The sequence below is a fragment of the Quercus suber genome, unplaced genomic scaffold (genome assembly GCF_002906115.3).
Source record: "Quercus suber isolate HL8 unplaced genomic scaffold, Cork oak 2.0 scaffold_419, whole genome shotgun sequence".
Taxonomy (NCBI): Eukaryota; Viridiplantae; Streptophyta; class Magnoliopsida; order Fagales; family Fagaceae; genus Quercus; species Quercus suber.
In genome coordinates, this window is record NW_027069870.1 from 285,718 (window position 1) to 303,589 (window position 17,872).

Here is a 17,872-nt window from a genome sequence, read left to right on the forward strand (position 1 = left end):
CTGAAAAATACAAGAAGCTTACTAAATTTCTCTAATATACAGGCCTTTGATGTAACTAATATTGAATATAGCAATTCAGAGTAGATTCCTCGTCTGTTTCAAATTTCAATTTGCATAACACAACCATTAAATTTCTCGATCTTAAATCTCTAAGATCTAGCAAAAAATTAAATGAGAAATAGTTTCCATTTGTTTGAACCAAATTTTACATGGAGTACTCGAAATAGAGTATGAAGTAACGAAAAATAGTTCTATCGATTTTCTAAAAGAAAATGGAATTTGATCACATAAACAAGGAAAATATGCTCAGATGTAAATTTCTGCTAAAGAAATTCAAATGCGATTGTCCGTAATTGAAGTTGAAAGACAGAAAATTGGAGCACATTAATTTCTATCATTGCTGCTTCACGGTACTTCTTAATACTTCTCACAACTTTTATGGCAACCATCTCCCTTGTTTCCTTATCCCAGCATTCAAGAACCTGACCAAAGGTGCCTGCAGAATGAAAGGGATACTGGAGGAGGAACGCATGGTACGAAGAAACTCAACTTAAAAAAAGAAAAGAATACTAACAGAGAGTAAAAAATACTAACCTTCACCAATCTTTCTGTGGATCTTATCTGCAATAAGGAAAGCACACACAGGAACGACCTAATCAGAGCAAGAACTACTAAACCAAACTGATAGAGTATTGTGTAATGGGCACAGGAAGAAAAAATTAAATAAATATAAAGGAAATCCATTGGGTGAGATTAATCCCAAAGGCATAATGACTCTTTGGGGTGGATGAATTTCCTTTTTTTTGTCTTTTTTTTTGGGGGGGGTGGGAGGGGGAGGATGATTGAATATGAAGACTGTTTTAGACTCCTATTGCATAAGACAGAGAACTGACGACACTAAGAAACTATTAAAACCTATACAAAATGCCTGAAAATAAACCATCTATTATCCAATTCCATATCATCTCCACTACCCTAAATACTATCCTCCTATTCATATATCAGTAATTTTCTACTCATAAATCACATTCATAACTAACAATTAAAAGTGAAGATAAATTTAGTTTTAGAAAGCCATGTAAAGAAAATAACAAAAGACTATGAACTTGTGATCAATAGTTTGGTGGAAAATTTTATCATGCTTTGGGCAGATAATAGAATGTAACAAAAGCTTTTCAATGGTGATTGTGCGTAATTACAGCGTGATGTCAAATTATCTCCAAGCGCAAACAAGTAATGTCCATCTTTGTCATCGTCACGCCATGGGGGAGAGCCTTTTTGAGCCAATCCCTTTACAAATAGACTAGCATGGTCTGGTAGTATCCTTGAAGGTCCAAAGCTTGTCCCACTCTCAAAATCTTGCCCACAATATATTCCTGACTCAGCCTACACACAGCCATATATTCAAACTCCGCCAAACAAAAAAAATAATTAATAAAACAACACCCCCCACCTTAAACCACTATTCTTTTTAAGTTATTCACCTCTCTATTTCTCATCAACCAAACAGAAAATCAATCTTTGCAAAATTAAAATAAAAAAGAAAAAGAAGAAAGCACACATTACACCATTAACCAATACAGAAAACATGACATATTTAACAAAAATAATGCAAATTCCTATCTGCTCAATTAGGTATCCAAAAAAAAAACCCATTAGGTTGGAAAATTTTCCAGGAAATACTTTGCAAGAAAACTTAAAGATCAGCAAATTCATACATTTTGTTCTTCATTGAATATTTCCTTGAAAATAATAAAAATTGAACATATTTATAGGCCTAAAAATTTCAATTTTTTTTTTGGTTCTTGATATATTCCCAAATCAAAAAAAAATTCCCAGAAGCAAAAAAAAAAAAAAAGAGTAAATAATTATCACCAAGAAAATTAACCTCCCTAACAAAATTCCCATTCATCCAAATATTTCAAGAACCAAAAAAAAAAAAAAAAAACCCTAGAAATGAATAGATTGAAAAGATTAAAAAAAAAAAAAAACTGAGAAAATTAGAGAAAGCAAAAAATGAAGAAAAAACTGTACCTTGTTGGTTTGGGTTGAGCGAGGTCCCAAGCTAACCTGGGTCTCTTTCTGGGTCGCCGATCCATGTGAGAATGAGGGAGCTCACTCACATAGTCCATCTCCATTTCATCGATCTCTCTCACTCCAAGAAACCCTAACCCTAACCCTAATTCTAACCCTAATTTAATATTTTGATAGATTGATTTTTTTTTTTTTTGGATTAATTTTTTTAAATTTTAATTCCTTTTGCTACGATGCGAAAATCGCAAACGGTTGTGGTGCAGAGGAGAAAGAGAAACCGAAATAGCCTTTAACCAATTAGACAGTGTTCTTTGTCAGCTGTTCCCAGTCGTTGGATTCATTTCTGATCGTTAATCTGAACTGTCCGTCGTGGCTATACCATCCTTACTAATGGATAGCTGGATTTTTAAGTTCTGAACCATGGTTGAGTTACCTTTTCACCCTCGTAGAATATACTGTTTCTGGAACCTTTGATTCTATTTGCCCTTTTTAAATTTTTTTTTTATCTGTAGTTTTTTATTATTATTATTTTAAATTGTGAATTACATAGGTTTGATTTTAATAAATTCTTATTTTTATTTTTATTTTTCATTTAATTCTATTTTCCCCTTTTTTAAAATATTTTTAATCTGTAGTTTTAGTATTAGTATTATTATTATTTTCATTGGGAAAAAAATTACTTCATAGAGAAAATTAAAAAAAAAACTAATTATAAAAACTTGAAAAATGTGATTTTCACAATATTTTATAACACTTTGCAATAAATTCTACGTACTTAGTTAATATTGATTGTTATTGGGCAAAAATATCATTTTAGTAGTGGATTTAAATTAGAATCTTAGTACTTAANGTTGTGAGTGAAACTGTTAAGCTCCCTGTGAGTGAGGTAGTTAAACCATAGAAGTTTCACCGCCTAGGAAGATTAGGGTTGATCTTAGGAGAGTCTAAACTTAAGGATTCTACCCCTTCTAAGGACAAGACACATGGTAAACCTGCTTGGGTTTGTCACTATTGTGGAAGTCTGGACACATTTGTCCTAAATGTTACAAGCTTCAAGCTGCTAAGAGAGCAAACAAACCAAAGGTGCCTGTTGCTCAAGCACAAGATCCTATGCACTTATTGGTGAATTGGTAAAGGCGTTGAACCTTTATTCCAATCCTGGAGTTGGAAATCACTCGAATGTGAATAAGAACTCCAATGCTCGTGATGCATCTAAAAGGTTTGGATGCAAAAGACTCGATCTAATTGAGTCTTTCTGACATGGTCCTTATGCTTCATTGCTCATTCCTTTATGACCATTGTTCTTTGTTTTTTTTTTTTTTTTTTTTTTTTTTTTTTTTTTTTTTTTGTTCTAGGACTTGCATTGCATTACATTCATGCATTTCATTCTAGGATTTATTTGTTTTCTCTTTTAATTTAAAAAAAAAAAAAAAAAAGTAGAAAAGCAAAATATGTTATGGCACTATGTTTCTTGGTTTTTGAAAACAAGGTTGGTCAATTTATTTACACATAACATGTCTTATGTACCTTGTTTAGCGTTGATGAGCTTTTTATTGTACTTGACTAATTGAAACTTTGTAGTGCATGTTGTGTGGGAAAGATGTTTATGGTTTTTGATCACTTTGTCTTGATCTTGAAGTCACATGTTATTTGACTGTTGGACTTAATCCTTTTGAGAAAGCATAAATAACCATCTCACCACTGTTCACTAGCCAATCATGAACACCTTAATGCATATCATAAGATTTTGTGCTCGAGAAAGTGTAGCACATGCATAAAAAGAACATAAGGTGATGTCTCGGCTTAATTGCTTAATGCGTAAAATTGGTGTACTATTAGGTTTGATGCCATCTCACATAATTAAAATTGGTGTGTACTATTAGGCTTGATGCCATTTCACAAACTATGAGGCAAAATTCAAGAAACTTACATGATTACAAGCTTATGTTCTAGGAGATGTGGGAGTTATATGATGTAACTCTTTAGGTTATAGTCTCTTTTAAATTCTATGTGATGAATTTTGTAGACTTTGTGATTGATTGCTATTCACATATCACCTCACATATATCTCAAGCTTTTGCTAGTTTGCACACACTACACAAGTTACTCTTTGCTAAACACTGTACATGTTATTGTGTGTGTTTTTGGTCTGACCAACCATGTTTGAAAATACCTTGAGTATTACGTAAAACATTTTTTTTGCTTGTGAATTAAAGGAAGAACTGGCTGAAACTTTCCTTGGAGAAACTGGGATTACAAATTTAGGTTTTTGAAAAAGCATTCCATTTTATCTCATACTCATGCATTGTGTTTCATTGATTTTAATGCTTTGAGGCGTTTTTTAAAAAAAAAATGGTTTGAGTTTTTCAAATTGTAATTTTTCTCAAAATACTGTGATCCGCTGCCTGTTTCGATCGATCCATTATGATTTTCGATCGATCGAAAATATTTAAAATTCCTTTTAAAACTTTCAGAGTGATTCGATCGATCGAAAGTAATTTTCGATCAATCGAAAGTCGTGAATCAGGTTTTTTAAACAGTACTCTTTGACTGATTCAACTTACTTTTTCAAAAGTTTTTCAAACTTTCTTTTCTCTCTCCGACTAGGCAAGGATCTACAGCGATTTTTTTGTCGTTTTCCTCCAAAGTTTTGCAAGATTTCTCTTTCCTCAAGCCGGTAAGTCTCTTTTGCCCCTCATTTTTGAGTTTATTTGCATTTTTCATGCATTTATCATGCATTATTCCTCATATTTTTGGACCTTTTTCTTTTTGGGATTTTTGATCTTTCAAGCCCAATTTTGTGAAATTGATCAATGGGTTTTTATGGGGACAAGCTATAAACATGTTCTTCATAGTTTAATTTGATCAATTTTGGGTTTTGTGGAGAATTGAATTTCTAGGGTTTATAATTGTTCCGAATTGGGGATTTTGTTCAATTAGGTTGTAATTGATAAAATTGGCTTGTTGATTGGATGCAATTAGGCATTATAATCTATGTATTGTATTTTGTAATGCTTAATTCATCAATGTGCTTCAAAATTTTTCAAGTGATTTTCAAATTTTTGGGGTTTTTGGTTAGAAACTCTATGCTCGAGCCAATTTTGTGTAATTGAACTTTGTTTACTGCATTAGTACATGCATCGTGACATTTTAACTATTCATGCATCATATAGTTTTTTTTTCTATTTTTTTTGTGCTAACTTGCAATCTGCCTTGGTTTTTATTGTTTCTCTTTTGGTTTTCTATTGTGTCTCTATCCTTTCCTTAGCATCATGCCTAGGAAGACTAGGGCTCATAGGTCTGTCCCTTCACCTACTCCTTCGCTTCCATCTTTTAACCGAGAGAAATTTCCTCGTGAGAAAAACTAGGAAATCTTTGAGAAGCTAAACCTTAGGCGTAAGATATGGTCTAAGCGGTTTGTCATTCTAGATGAGTTGGATCCTGCCATTAGGGCAAACTTAGAGCGTAGGGGCTGGTTACCCTTGGTAGATATTTCTGATCCTCCTCCACCTACTACCTTGATTCAAGAGTTCTACTCGAACATCTCGATCCTCGTCTATGATTCCAACACTTTAGTCAAGAGTTGGATACGAGGCGTAGAGTATACCATTACTCCTACAGTAGTGGTTGATGCTCTATGAGTATGTTTAGGTGTTTGTGATAATGACTCTATGAGTATGTTTGAAGGGTATTCTAAAAGTGAACTCTTAGAGTTAATTAAATCCAAGAAACGTGCTAGGATGTTCGTTCACATGCTGAAATACTCTGAAAATAAGAACCACATTTTACACAATAGTCTATGTGAGTCTAACTCTTTGATTGAGAAATACAAAAGAAGAAAGAGAACATTGTGTGAAAAAGTTGATAATCTGAAAAAGAAAATTCAATTTGGGAAAAGCTTAGAAAATAAAGATGAATTTTTGTTTGATGATCAAGAATGCTTGTCTCATGCTTGTATGTTTGTTCTCCTACAATGCGTTTGAATGAATTATTTTGAGGCCGAATTTAGGGGGAGCTGTAATTTGAAAGGGGGAATTCGGCAATTCATTTGTTTGGTAATATAAAATAGGCTATTCAAAATTTTGTGGGTGAGATTTGTAGCCAAAATTTGCAGGTCACAAATTCTTAACTTCAAATCCTATCTCATTCTGTGTAATCTTTGTCATATGTTACTAGGAATGTAGTTGAAAGGGCATTTGAATTGTTCAAAAAGTGATGGTATATATTGCGCACACCTTTGTCAACATCAAAATACAAATTAGGGTTACCAATGCATGTTTTATATACTGTGTAATTTTATTCCAGCCCATCAACTTGTTGACCCTATTTTTTACAAGATCATGATTTAGAGTTTTTGGCTTCTGATATTAAGTTGGTCAACAAGCTGGTGGAAGCTGCTTCCTTGCAAAAATTATTAATCAACAGTCAACACCAAATTACAACAAAAAGGAGAATCTTAAAGAATGAAGTTGCTATAAGCTACAATTTCTTTACTATTTTAGTTTGAAATATCACAACTACACAGAAAGGGGAAAAAGTATAATCATAGAAGAGGTTCAGAAAGCTCCATTTCATTTGAACCCTGTTGTTCTGTCTCTGGCCGCCGGATACCTACATAGTCAAGTCCAAGCCACTGCCATGGCCAGCATACATATCTAGGCCTGTTTTGGCCCCTCCTTGAGTCTTCCCGGTTTTCAAATTCTTCAAGCTGGTGGGTAAGCTCCTCTAATCTATCCCTCAGCCTAGATGCCCTCATATCTGCCAACTTCAATGATTTCTCAGCTGCATCTCTTGCTGCCATGGCAGCAGTGGCTGTTTCTTCTTTGAATGTGAGCTTCTTCTCTGACTCCAACATGGACTGCTTAGCCTCTTCAAGCTCTTGCTTAAGTGCTGACAACTGCACATATCCATAATTCAACCAAAGCCATTACCACTTAGAGCATAAGATTTAATCCAACCGTAAGAGAAATATTCATAACATTTTGTTTCTTTTCATTTTCTCTTTTGGGGGTGGGGTGGGGAATATAGGGGCATGATAAAGTGCCCGTAGGATGATACATATTGCAGGTGATGAACCTTACAGTAATTAAGGGGTATTTTGCATCTGAGGTTTTTTTTTTTTTTTTTAATTTTTTTTTTTTTATGCCATATAAAAAAGGGGGGAAAAAGATGAGGTTTTTTTTTTTTTTTTAATTTTTTTTTTTTTTATGCCATATAAAAAAGGGGGGAAAAAGATGGAATATGGCCAATGAGCTCAACTGGCACTTCCGTTTCCTCCAATAATGGGATGAAGGATAAGCTCATGGGTTTAAGACCCACTTCATACATGTGTAACTTACCAATAAAAAATAAATAAAATTGAGATAAATCATCTTAGAAAAGAGATGGAATGTAGTAAATAAGTTGAAATTTATATACTTTGCTTTAAAATATAGAGCAACTGCAACTACAAAATAAGCATATTATTCATGAGCACAATTTTATAATGACAAATGATGAGGCTGCCTCAGATGTATGTATTAGTATGTAACAATGAATGATAGTACATCTGAATTTCCAGCTTATGGCCTATTTGGATGGAGGGGGAAAGGAAGGGGAGTAGAGGGGAGTAAAGTAGAGTTAGTTAAAAACAAGATAATTTTGTGCTAAATCTACTTTACTCTACTCTACTCTCCCTCCCTCTCCCTCAATCCAAACGGACCTTTAATGTCTATGCTTACATATTACAAAACCCCCAAGGTCTTTAGAAATAATTCTCTCGTCCCTCAACATATATTGCTTTTCTAGATCTCAGTTTATTCTTTGACTTTCTCCAAATTATTCAGTAAGAGAGAGAGAGAGTGAGAGAGAGAGAGAGAAACAACAAACAAAAATTTCATTGCTTGTTCAAGAAATAATTCTAGCAACCATTTTAAGCCATTATCCCCCTCAAAGTTGCTTCAAGAAACCTCATTCTATAACCGCTTGAATATATATATATATATATCTTTTTTCTTTTTTTTTATAAGTAACTGTTTGAATATTTGATTAACAGATTCAATAAATAGCATAAGAATATGTGTATGAAGAAGAATGGCCAAACTACAACTTTGGTCCCTACATATTTGCCACAGTTTCAATTTCATCCCCAATCATTTAATTGTGTCAATTTCGTCCTCCAATTTTCAAGGTCCCTCAACTATTAATTGTGCCAATTTAGTCCCTCAATATTTAAAATCAAGTCAATTCCAGAACAGGATGCTCTCCTTGATAAATTGATTTGGAGATATCACTTGGAACAGGATGCTCCTTGCTCCCTAGTGTTGAGGAGGAAGTACCGCACTCACCAGAGGCTCAACTCCAGAAATAACAAGCTACCTTGCTCGCTAGTGTGGAAAGGCATTAAGAAGGGAACGAACACTTTCCAGTGAGGAGTTAGATGGACTCTTGGGAGAGATAGCAATCTTAGTTTTTGGCATGACAAATGGTCTAATCTTGAACCATTGAGGAATTCTGTCCAAGGTCCCCTCCTTTTGGAAGTAAATAAATCTGAAGGTGAAAGAAGATGCTAAAGTGGGTGGTTAGGACTAGTCTAACGTGTCGTTGGACTTACCTATTAATGTCAAAATGGATATTCAAGCTGCCACTAGCAACAATAGACTGGTCTGGTCTGACAATCCGCATGGAAATTTTGATTTAAAAAAGTGCATACAAATTGGCAATGGAGAATGATAGTGTTTCTTTTGAGGGAGAGTGGATTTGGAGAATAAAAATGATCCCCTGAATAAAATTCTTCGTTTGGAAGTGTCTCCATAACAGAATAAGGGTTAATTCCTGTCTTGTTGCAAGAGGGGTGACCACTGATACTTTATGTCCTCTCCTCTATGTCTGAAAGGGGCCGAGACAATCATTCATGCTCCCCAAGATTGTGAAGTAATAAAGCCAATATGGATTAAGTTGGGCATTGCTGGGAATGATAATAATTTATTCTCTTGCGACCTCTCAAATTGGTAAGCTAAAAATACCAAATCCAACTGTTACCTTGGTTCAAACCAAACCCCCCTGGAAGTTCATTTTTCTCTTTGCCATTTGGGTCATCTGGCAAAAAAAAATTTGTTGTTTTCCAGAACAAACCTTTTCCTTGTTACCTTAAGTCTGAAATTTCTCAAAAAGCTTTGGATTTTGTCCACTGTGCTCACGATGCTAGAGAAGCGGTCTGCTATGTTTTGAAGCCAATTAAATGGGAACCAGTTGGCCCTTCTACTTGACTAAGTGGGCACGTTCCTCTCTTTGGGTCGGTCTGGTCTAATAAAAGTCAACTGACTCACATGGAATACAGGGTGAGTTTATTTTTCTAGAAAATTTGCCTTGCTATGAATCTTTCAAGTCACGAAGTCAGGGGCTTCACGTTCGGGTAACCAAATGTGGCGATAGCCGAGTTAGTTCCTCATCTGTAAGCCTGGATTGCCACTCATGGTTTTACCGTGATTGGGGATTCTGGCCTCCCCTTTGGCATCACTATCGGTTGTCCATTTGGATGATATGATAGTGACTACCACACCTGTTGTTGAAGGCTTGACAAACCTTCTACAAGCAGGACTTGGCATCTACCAAGTGTCCTCCTAGGCCCCTCCTTGAGAAACTGAGTAGAGGGTGGATGAAATTAAATACTGATGGATCCTCCTTGGAGAATCCGGGAACAGCTGGGAGTGGAGGAGTTTTTCGAGATGAAGATAGTAACTGGGTGCTTGGGTATTCTAGACACATTGCAATCACATCTAGTTTTATAGCTGAGTTATGGGCCATGGAGGATGGTTTATCTCTATGCATTAATCGAAACTCTCTAGCTGTTGATATTGAGCTGGATGCAAAAGCTATTATTGACGTGTTAACCCCAATCAAACTAATTCTGTTACTTCTACCATTATGGATGATTGCAAGCAGTTGGCTTGCCAAATTCCCCAGGTTCGTTTTCGTCACTGCTTCAAGGATGCAAATAGGTGTGCTGATGGATTTTAGCTAGAATGGGAAAGCAGCAATCTTTAGATTTTATTTTGTATGACAGTCCTCTTATGGACTTCAGGATTTTTGCAGACTTTGATCATTCTGGTTTGTATCATAACAGGTGTTGTCCTGAGATGTTTGTTAACCTTTAGTTTTCTTTAATGAAGTTTCCTTTCTACCAAAAAGAATAAAATTGACTTGATTTTGGAAGTTGAGGGACAAAATCAACAAAATTATATGTAAAGGGATGGAATTGTAATTACACTCATTGTTGGAGGACTGACTATAGTTTGACCAACAAGAAATTAGTACTAGAAATGACAAACTACATATCAATGTTAACACAAAAAGAAATTTTTCTGGCCAAATAAGCAAGAATACCTGCACCACAAACTCTTGTTCAACAGCTCTGCCTGCAGCAGCTTCTTGCTCTGCCGCTACTTTCCATCTTGTAATTTCTTCTTCAGCAGCAGCAATGTCCATCATGAGCCCTTCAATCTACAATATATATAAGCCAAGTTGAGATCAAATATCCCCAAATATAAAAGGCACAAGCATGTTCTAAGTTTCAACCAGCACAGAATTATAGAGTGGTGCAAATTAGTTTGAAAATTTCATACTTCAGCTGTTATGTGCCTAATTTTTTTGAATTATTATTGGATCAATAATGGTAGTGATATGTTTTATTTATTCAAATAAATTATTTCGGATTATGATTAGCTGGATTGGTTTGGATTATGATTAGATTTATCGATAGATTTTAGGAAGTTATTATTTATCTTTATCAATTTGGAAGTCTACTTTGAGTTCAGATGCTGACAATGAATAAAGAGCAATCATAAATTTCTGAATAAATTGTTAGCTAGTCTAACATGGAAGTCTGGACTCCGTCAAAGTAATCCATTTATGAAATTAGGAGGTCTTGTTTCCCTAGAACTAGAAGCAACCAACATAGAAATTGGGTCCATATCATCACCAGATATCAAATGCTGCCAAATTGAATGGAAAGTAACAGTACATTAGTGAGCTGTAAACAAAACATAAATAACTTACACTTTCATTTGCCACTCTCTCCTTTTCTTCGAGTTCCTCTATTTGACGCATTCTATGGTTGAGCTCCTTGGCTTGAGCCTCTACATGCTCTTTAAGTAAACTTGACTCTGCCCTTCATACAGTGAAGCAGTATGAAAAACAGAATGATACCAGGTCAGGAAAAAAGCAAGTGCTTATAATTCTGACTATCATTGAAGGGACCCTTAGACCCAGCTTTACAATAGGTGAAGATGCAAATTTTAAAGTCTATGTGCAGCTATATAATATTGAGAATGCTAGTAAGTACCTTAGTTCACCCACAGAATGCTGCAGCTCAATGATCTCAAGCTGAGATGCCTTGACAATCTTCTCCAATGCACCAGCCTAAGTAAAGCATATAAATATCTCAGCAAGGGAACAATAGGGTTTGAAAAAAAGTACCAAAACCTTAAACACAAACTAGCACTTAGAAAAACTTTACCAAAGTGTATATTTCATCCTCCTCTGTCCCCATCGCATCAACATTGTCATTACGAGACTTTCCATCCCCGAGAAGCTTGCTGAATTTGAAATCTATCCCGGCCTCTCTCAAACCATTTTCTGCAACTTGAAACAACTCATTCGTTTTGGAAGATGGGTCCAATGTCACCCTATTAGACAGAGCACTCCTAAGTAAGGATCCAATATGCTCTTTTTCCTTAACCAATCGACCCACCGTTTCATCTAAACTCTTGATTTCACGACCCTTTTCCTCTACAAAATCCCTCGTCTTTTCAACAACAATTTTGGTTAATTCATATATGGATTCCATCCCTGCTAAAGCAGCACGTATGTTCTCCTCCGTGTCCGTTTCTTGTGGGACAAACAACGAGTCCGAGAACTCTGACTGGTCCAAATTGTTGACATCAACCATCTTAATCACATCATATATCCGCTCATGAATTCTCGACACAAGACTCAACTGATCAATCAGTAAAGGCCTCTGCGATTCCATCTTCGATTCCAAGCTCCTCAACTTATCATCATACTCATTAACTAACTCCCTCAACTCCGAACCTTCATTCTCCATCTTACTCAATTTCTCCTTCATCTCTCCTTCAATCTCAGATAACTTCTTTTCCAAATCCTCAGCAGCAGAAGTTTTATTCGCAACTTCCTCCCTTAACCCGCTTATCATGGCTTCGAGCTGAGAAACCTCAATGGCAATCTCATAATTCCTCTGTTCCATCTGCTCCCTCGTTTCATTCCTCGACTTCGCCGTGGCGTCAATCTGCTTAACGAGCTCTTCCACAATCTCGTTCGTCCGCTTGATCACTCCATACGCCACCGCCGGCAACCCCGAGTACTTCTGCGACCGCGGCAACCCGGCCGCCGCGAAATTCTTGAAGCTACTGACTTTCCCGGATATCTTCTCAATCCCAGTCGCCAGCATATGGTTAGAATTCCCAATCTCCGATCTCAAACCGTCTCTCTCCTTCACCAACTCGTCGATTTGCTTCGAGACCTCGTCCCTCGCCTTGTTCGCCTCCGCCAACTCCGCCGTCACCTTCTCGTTCAACCTAGCCGCCTCCTCCTTCTCGCGCAGAGCCTCGTCCCTCTGCCTCCCCCACTCGTCGCGCTTCTTGATCGCCTCGTGAGCCAAAGCCTTCAGCCTGTTGAACGAAACCTGCAACTCCGATTTCGTACTCTCCGCCGCCTCGCGCGCTTGCCTCTCCCGATCGAGCTCGGCGAGAAGCTCCCGAAACCTCTCCACCGATACATCCTCCGCGCTTGGACTCTTTATCGAAATCGGCACCGGCTCGTCTCCCTCCTCCACGTCGCTGAGCACCGCATCGGCTTCTTCGTCTCCTCCGCCACTCGCCATTTCATAAATACACAGAAAAATAAATAAATAAAAAATTCACTCTTGCCGATCGATCACGCAAAAACCACCATTTATCAAGCCCTAGAATTCAGAGAGAAGAGAATGAAATAATTTCAATGTGAGAGAGATTGCTTAAAACAAAAGGCGAGATTGGATAAGGTGAAACGTTGTTAATTTTTTTTAAGAGAGATTGAGACATAAGAGAAGATCGTACCTGAGAAAGATGAAGAAGAAAAAGAAGACCGATACAGGGCGTATTAGAATACAACTACATCTACCAACCAGTCTCGGTCTGGGATTTTCTTTTTTTAATTAAAATTTTAAAAATGTATATATATAAAAAAAATTAGAATTGAAAATGATTGGGTTTGAGTTTGAGTTTGAGTTTGGGTTTGGGTAGATCGCAGATGTCTAAAATAAGGAGTCCTTGAGAATGTGCCACGTCTGACTGGTGGTGAAGGCTTTGGTTTTTTCGCAAATCCCTGTGATAGTTGTTTATTGTCGGGAAGAGTTGGAGAAAGGAAGGGAGCTAAGAAGCTTCACTTTGTGAAGATCAAAGTCAGGGTCCACGTTTTACGTTGAGACAACGCCCAAGGGGGGCCAAGGCCAAGCCTCCTCATCCTTGTCGCCCTAAGTTTTAACGTCTTATTATTATTATTTTTAATGGTAAATTCTAATAATATACTCCAAAGTTTTTACTATTATTAACCAAATTCAAGATATTTCAAAAGTGATGAGTGATCAATTTGATTCTTAAAAAAATTTTAATCCCTTACATTTATTTTTCTCAAATGTGTTTTTTTCTTTCTCTAACTCTCTCGTTCTTCGCTATCACATACTCTTAGTGTGACAATTACTCTACAAGTACAAGTGCTTATTAGAGATAAAGTCTGAAATTCAAGTTTTCAAGAAGGAACTTCACACACACATATACAATTAGATTATATTAGAGTAAAATTTCTATCTTTTATATATATATATATAAAATAAAAAATAAATAAATAAAAAAACTCTCTCGTTCCTCTCTTTCTCTCTTAGACCTCTCTTCTCTCTGTATGCCTCTGTTTTTCTCTCATGCCTTTCTTCTCTCTCTTCAACTTGACCCATTCTCCTCTCTCTAACTCACCCTTTTCATTGTCTCTTTCTTCTCTCAAGCAACTGTAGTGGTCATGGTTGTGGGTAGTCATTTATGATGGTTGTGGGCTATTGATGATGAGTCCTGGCTTTTGTCGTGGGTTTTCGGTGGTGGTGGGTTTCAATGTGCAATGGGTTTGTTGTGAGTTTTTGAGGTTTATCATTTGGGTTATGTGGCTAGCGGTTGTTTTCGATTGTGGTGGTGGGTTCTAATCTAAGATGGATTTGCAGTGGTGGTGGTTGTGGGTTTCAATGTGGTGATAGGTTTGCTATGGATTTTTTGAATTTAAGTTTTATTAATGTGGGTTTGGCTAGGTTTTATGGCCGATGATGGTACTGGGTTCCAATATGGGGTGGATTTTGCAATGGGGATGGTTTTGGGTTCCAATGTGGTGGTGGGTTTGCTATGGCTTTATTGAATTTGGGTTTTGTTGCTGTGGATTTAGTTGGGTTTTTGGTATGGGTAAAATTAGGTCGCGGCTGGTGTTGTGGCTAATCTGAATGGTTGTGGCTGATTTAAGGTTAGATAGAGATGAGTGAAGAAATGAGTAATAGAGAGGGACAGAGAGAAGAGGGAGAAATTAACGGAATGTTAACAGTGTTTAGGGACCAAATTAGTCAATTTTGGAATATCTTGGACCTGGTTGGTATTAGCCCAAACCTTATGGTATGATAGTGAAATTTTACCCTATTTTTAAATATTTATTCTAAAAAAATAAAAGAAATATATAACTTTTAGGCTAAAATGCAAAATTCACTTTCTGTGTCTCACAAGAATTTATTTTAGTCAAAAAGGTCATTTAAAGTGTGAAACTTTTCTTTCTTCCTAATAGCTCTCCTCTCTATAGGAGCTTCTCTCTCGTTTTTTCTTAAACAAGTCCCTCCCTCCCTTGGCTAGTCCTAAGGGTACTACTCTTCTGTTTTTTTATCCATCAAATACACCTTGTATACTTTATAGAGGGACAACGTTACTAGGTGCTCATGGTTGACGACATAATAAATTACTTGGAAAACATGAAACTTACTATTTATGAAGAAGAGACAATTGAGATATCTGATGAAGGCAGACGAGCTGAGATTGAGAGCTGCACTCTAAGCCTAATTGGTAAATTTCTCACATGCAAACCTTATAATAAGAGGGCAGCAAAAAACACATTAAGGAGAGCCTGGGGACTGGACAATAAGGTGCAGACAGTCGAAGTGGGATCAAATCTCTTCCAATTCAAATTCAACTCAGAGTTTGATTTGGAACGGATTCTTAATGGAGGATCCTGGTCTTTTGATAATCAAATGCTCTTACTCACGAATGGCGAAAGGGCATGAATGCGAATAATGTCCGTCTAAACCATGCCTCTTTATGGGTCCAGATATGGGGTGCACCCTTTGACATGGTGTCACCCAAAGTAGCTACTGAGGTGGGAGGCAGGTTGGGCGATGTAGTGGAGGTAGAAAGAAGGCAAAAGCAGGATGACCCTAGCTATTTTATAAGAGTGAAGGTAGCGTTACCGATCTCAAAACCTCTAAGGCGAGAAGGTTTTTTAGCATGTATGGATGGCGCGCGACATTGGGTAACTTTTAAATATGAGAGACTCCCTGTGCTATGTCACTACTGTGGTGTATTGGCGCATGATCTACGCCATTGCGCCAGCTATTTTACCACATCAAAGCAAGGGGTAGAGGTAGAGTTTCAGTTTGGGGATTGGTTGAAAGCCATCGAGGGATGAAATCGGTCACCGGTGAAACGTAATGCAAAGCAAGATCACACGCCAAGCCCGGAGGAAGGTAAAGACTGAGAGGATGTTCACAAAGGCAGGCCCGCGAGTAAATCCAGGGAGATGGTGGTGGAGATTTTTAACAATGGATGCCCTAAGGAGGCCGAGAAACACGAGAATGGTGACTGCAAGAAATCAAGGGGAGTAACAGATGTTCAGTTACAAAATCTTGCATTAAAGGCAATAATGAGGACTGATAAGGAAAGAATTGAAAACAATGATATGGGAGGAAGCAATGAAAACGTGAAATTGAAAGCTGGCATGAAGTCAAATAAGGAAAGCACTGAAGTGGAGGAGACATACAGGGGAAGTACGGATGCCAACTTAAATGCGAAAATCATGGAGGACCCCACCCACACTATTCACGTGGATGTTCCCATGCAAGATAGGCTAATTGACCGAAAGCCCAAGGGTACATGGACTAGGATTTGCAGGAAGGATTATGGGCTTGGGGAGAAAGGAAGTGGAGAGCACCATTCAGTATTAGGGAAACAGGTGATTATAGAAACAGTGGGTAACGATTATGACAGAGAGTTTGAAGATTAAACTAGAAAAAGAGGTAGAGTAGAATCACATGGAAAGGGTGAAGCTGAGGTATCGGTGAGGGTGGTTGTTCACCCTTGCCGGAAGCAATGAAACTACTAAGCTAGAACTGCCAAGGGTTTGGGAACCCTTGGACAGTTCGAAGTTTTCGCAAGTTAGTGAGGGATCAAGCTCCCATGGTTTATTTCTTGATGAAGACAAGACTAGATAAGGAGAGTTTTGATTATTTCTGTGGTGACTTACTGTTTCCTAACCATATTGCGATGAAGAATCCGAACTTAGGGGGAGGTATAGCTTTAATATGGAAGAACGATGTGTGTATGGAGTTGATCAACTATACAGCAAATCATATATTAGTCAAGGTCATGGAAGACGACGGCTTTGGGTGGTTCTTATCAGGCTTTTATGGGTGGTCTAAAGCTTGTCAGAAAGTTAAATCTTGGGAGCTTCCGCACTATATCAGATCTGTGGTGGATGGCCCATGGGTTTGTATAGGAGATTTTAATGCAATCCAAAACTCCACAAAGAAGTTGAGCAAGAGACAGCCCCAATACAGCCAAATAGATGCATTTTGTGATGCTTTGGACCATTGTCAGCTTCAAGACTTGGGATTTATAGGATACAAATACACGTGGAATAATAAAAGGCCTGGAGACCCAAACACTAGATTGAGACTGGACAAGGCTATGGCAACTATGGGTAGGAGAGCGAGATTTCCATTTAGCTCAGTAACCCATCTACCTCCTCATGCCTTAGACCACCTTCCCTTTCTTCTGCAAGTTCAAGGCCGCAAGAAGTTAAGACATAAGGGTCAAAGGGGATTCAAGTTCGAGGAAGCTTGGTTGTTGTCTGATGAGTGTGAGAGAGTGATCAAAACAGCATGGGAAACGGATAGTGCTAATGTTTCGGATTTGGGCTTGGCAAAGCAAAAAATTGCAACATGTGCAACGGAGTTACAAGCTTGGGGTTCCTCCAAAGCCCAACCCGATTCAGAGGAGATTAAGAAGCTTCAAAAACAGCTTGAAGTGTTGAATTCAACTGATCTTATCGAGGATAGCAGAGCAAAATTTCTAATGGCTAGTAGGAATCTCGATGCTTTACTCCTTAAGCAAGAGATTTATTGGGCACAAAGAGCTAGGCTCTCTTGGCTGAAACATGGAGATAAGAATACAAAGTTCTTCCACTCCAAAGCATCCCAACGAAGAAGAAGAAATAATATTCAAAGCATAAAAAATGATGAGAACAAGTGGGTGGAAGAGGTGGAGGATATTGCAGGGGTGGCTCAAGATTATTTTTAGAAGTTGTTTACGGCAGGTACGTGTGAAAGAATAGAGGAATATCTGGATATTGTTACTCCAAATATTACTCCTGACATGCAACAAGCATTGGGCAGTGACTTTTGTGTGGAAGAGATCAAAACAGCATTATTCCAAATGGCACCAACAAAAGCTCCTAGACTTGACGGTATGAATGCTCTTTTTTATCAAAAGTTCTGGCATGTTGTGGGTGA

At 37.5% G+C, this 17,872-nt stretch overlaps 3 protein-coding genes across 4 annotated transcripts; 1 reads left to right on the top strand and 2 right to left on the bottom strand.

The window, feature by feature from the left end:
• Positions 1-291: 291 nt before the first annotated feature.
• Positions 292-2,138, bottom strand: LOC136061379 (serine/threonine-protein kinase AFC2-like). Its single transcript, XM_065761562.1, has 4 exons — positions 2,124-2,138; positions 1,200-1,386; positions 595-621; positions 292-496 (listed from the first exon to the last, which is right to left on the bottom strand). The coding sequence occupies exons 1-4, from the start codon at positions 2,136-2,138 to the stop codon at positions 324-326; spliced, it is 402 nt and encodes a 133-aa protein (XP_065617634.1). The 3' UTR covers positions 292-323.
• Positions 2,139-6,470: 4,332 nt separating this feature from the next.
• Positions 6,471-13,448, bottom strand: LOC112036659 (uncharacterized). 2 transcript variants are annotated; one of them, XM_024069488.2, is made up of 6 exons: positions 13,128-13,448; positions 11,531-12,994; positions 11,357-11,433; positions 11,071-11,182; positions 10,399-10,515; positions 6,471-6,931 (listed from the first exon to the last, which is right to left on the bottom strand). In XM_024069488.2, exons 2-6 carry the CDS (start codon positions 12,911-12,913, stop codon positions 6,578-6,580), a joined length of 2,043 nt encoding a protein of 680 aa, XP_023925256.1. In that variant the 5' UTR covers positions 12,914-12,994; positions 13,128-13,448; the 3' UTR covers positions 6,471-6,577. The 2 variants fall into 2 exon arrangements, with proteins under 2 accessions (XP_023925256.1, XP_065617643.1); XM_065761571.1 differs by lacking the exon at positions 13,128-13,448 and having other exon boundaries at positions 11,531-13,121.
• A 3,090-nt stretch (positions 13,449-16,538) lies between these two features.
• LOC112036673 (uncharacterized) lies at positions 16,539-17,660 on the top strand. Its single transcript, XM_024069508.1, has one exon. It carries the CDS (start codon positions 16,539-16,541, stop codon positions 17,658-17,660), a length of 1,122 nt encoding a protein of 373 aa, XP_023925276.1.
• Positions 17,661-17,872: the final 212 nt, after the last annotated feature.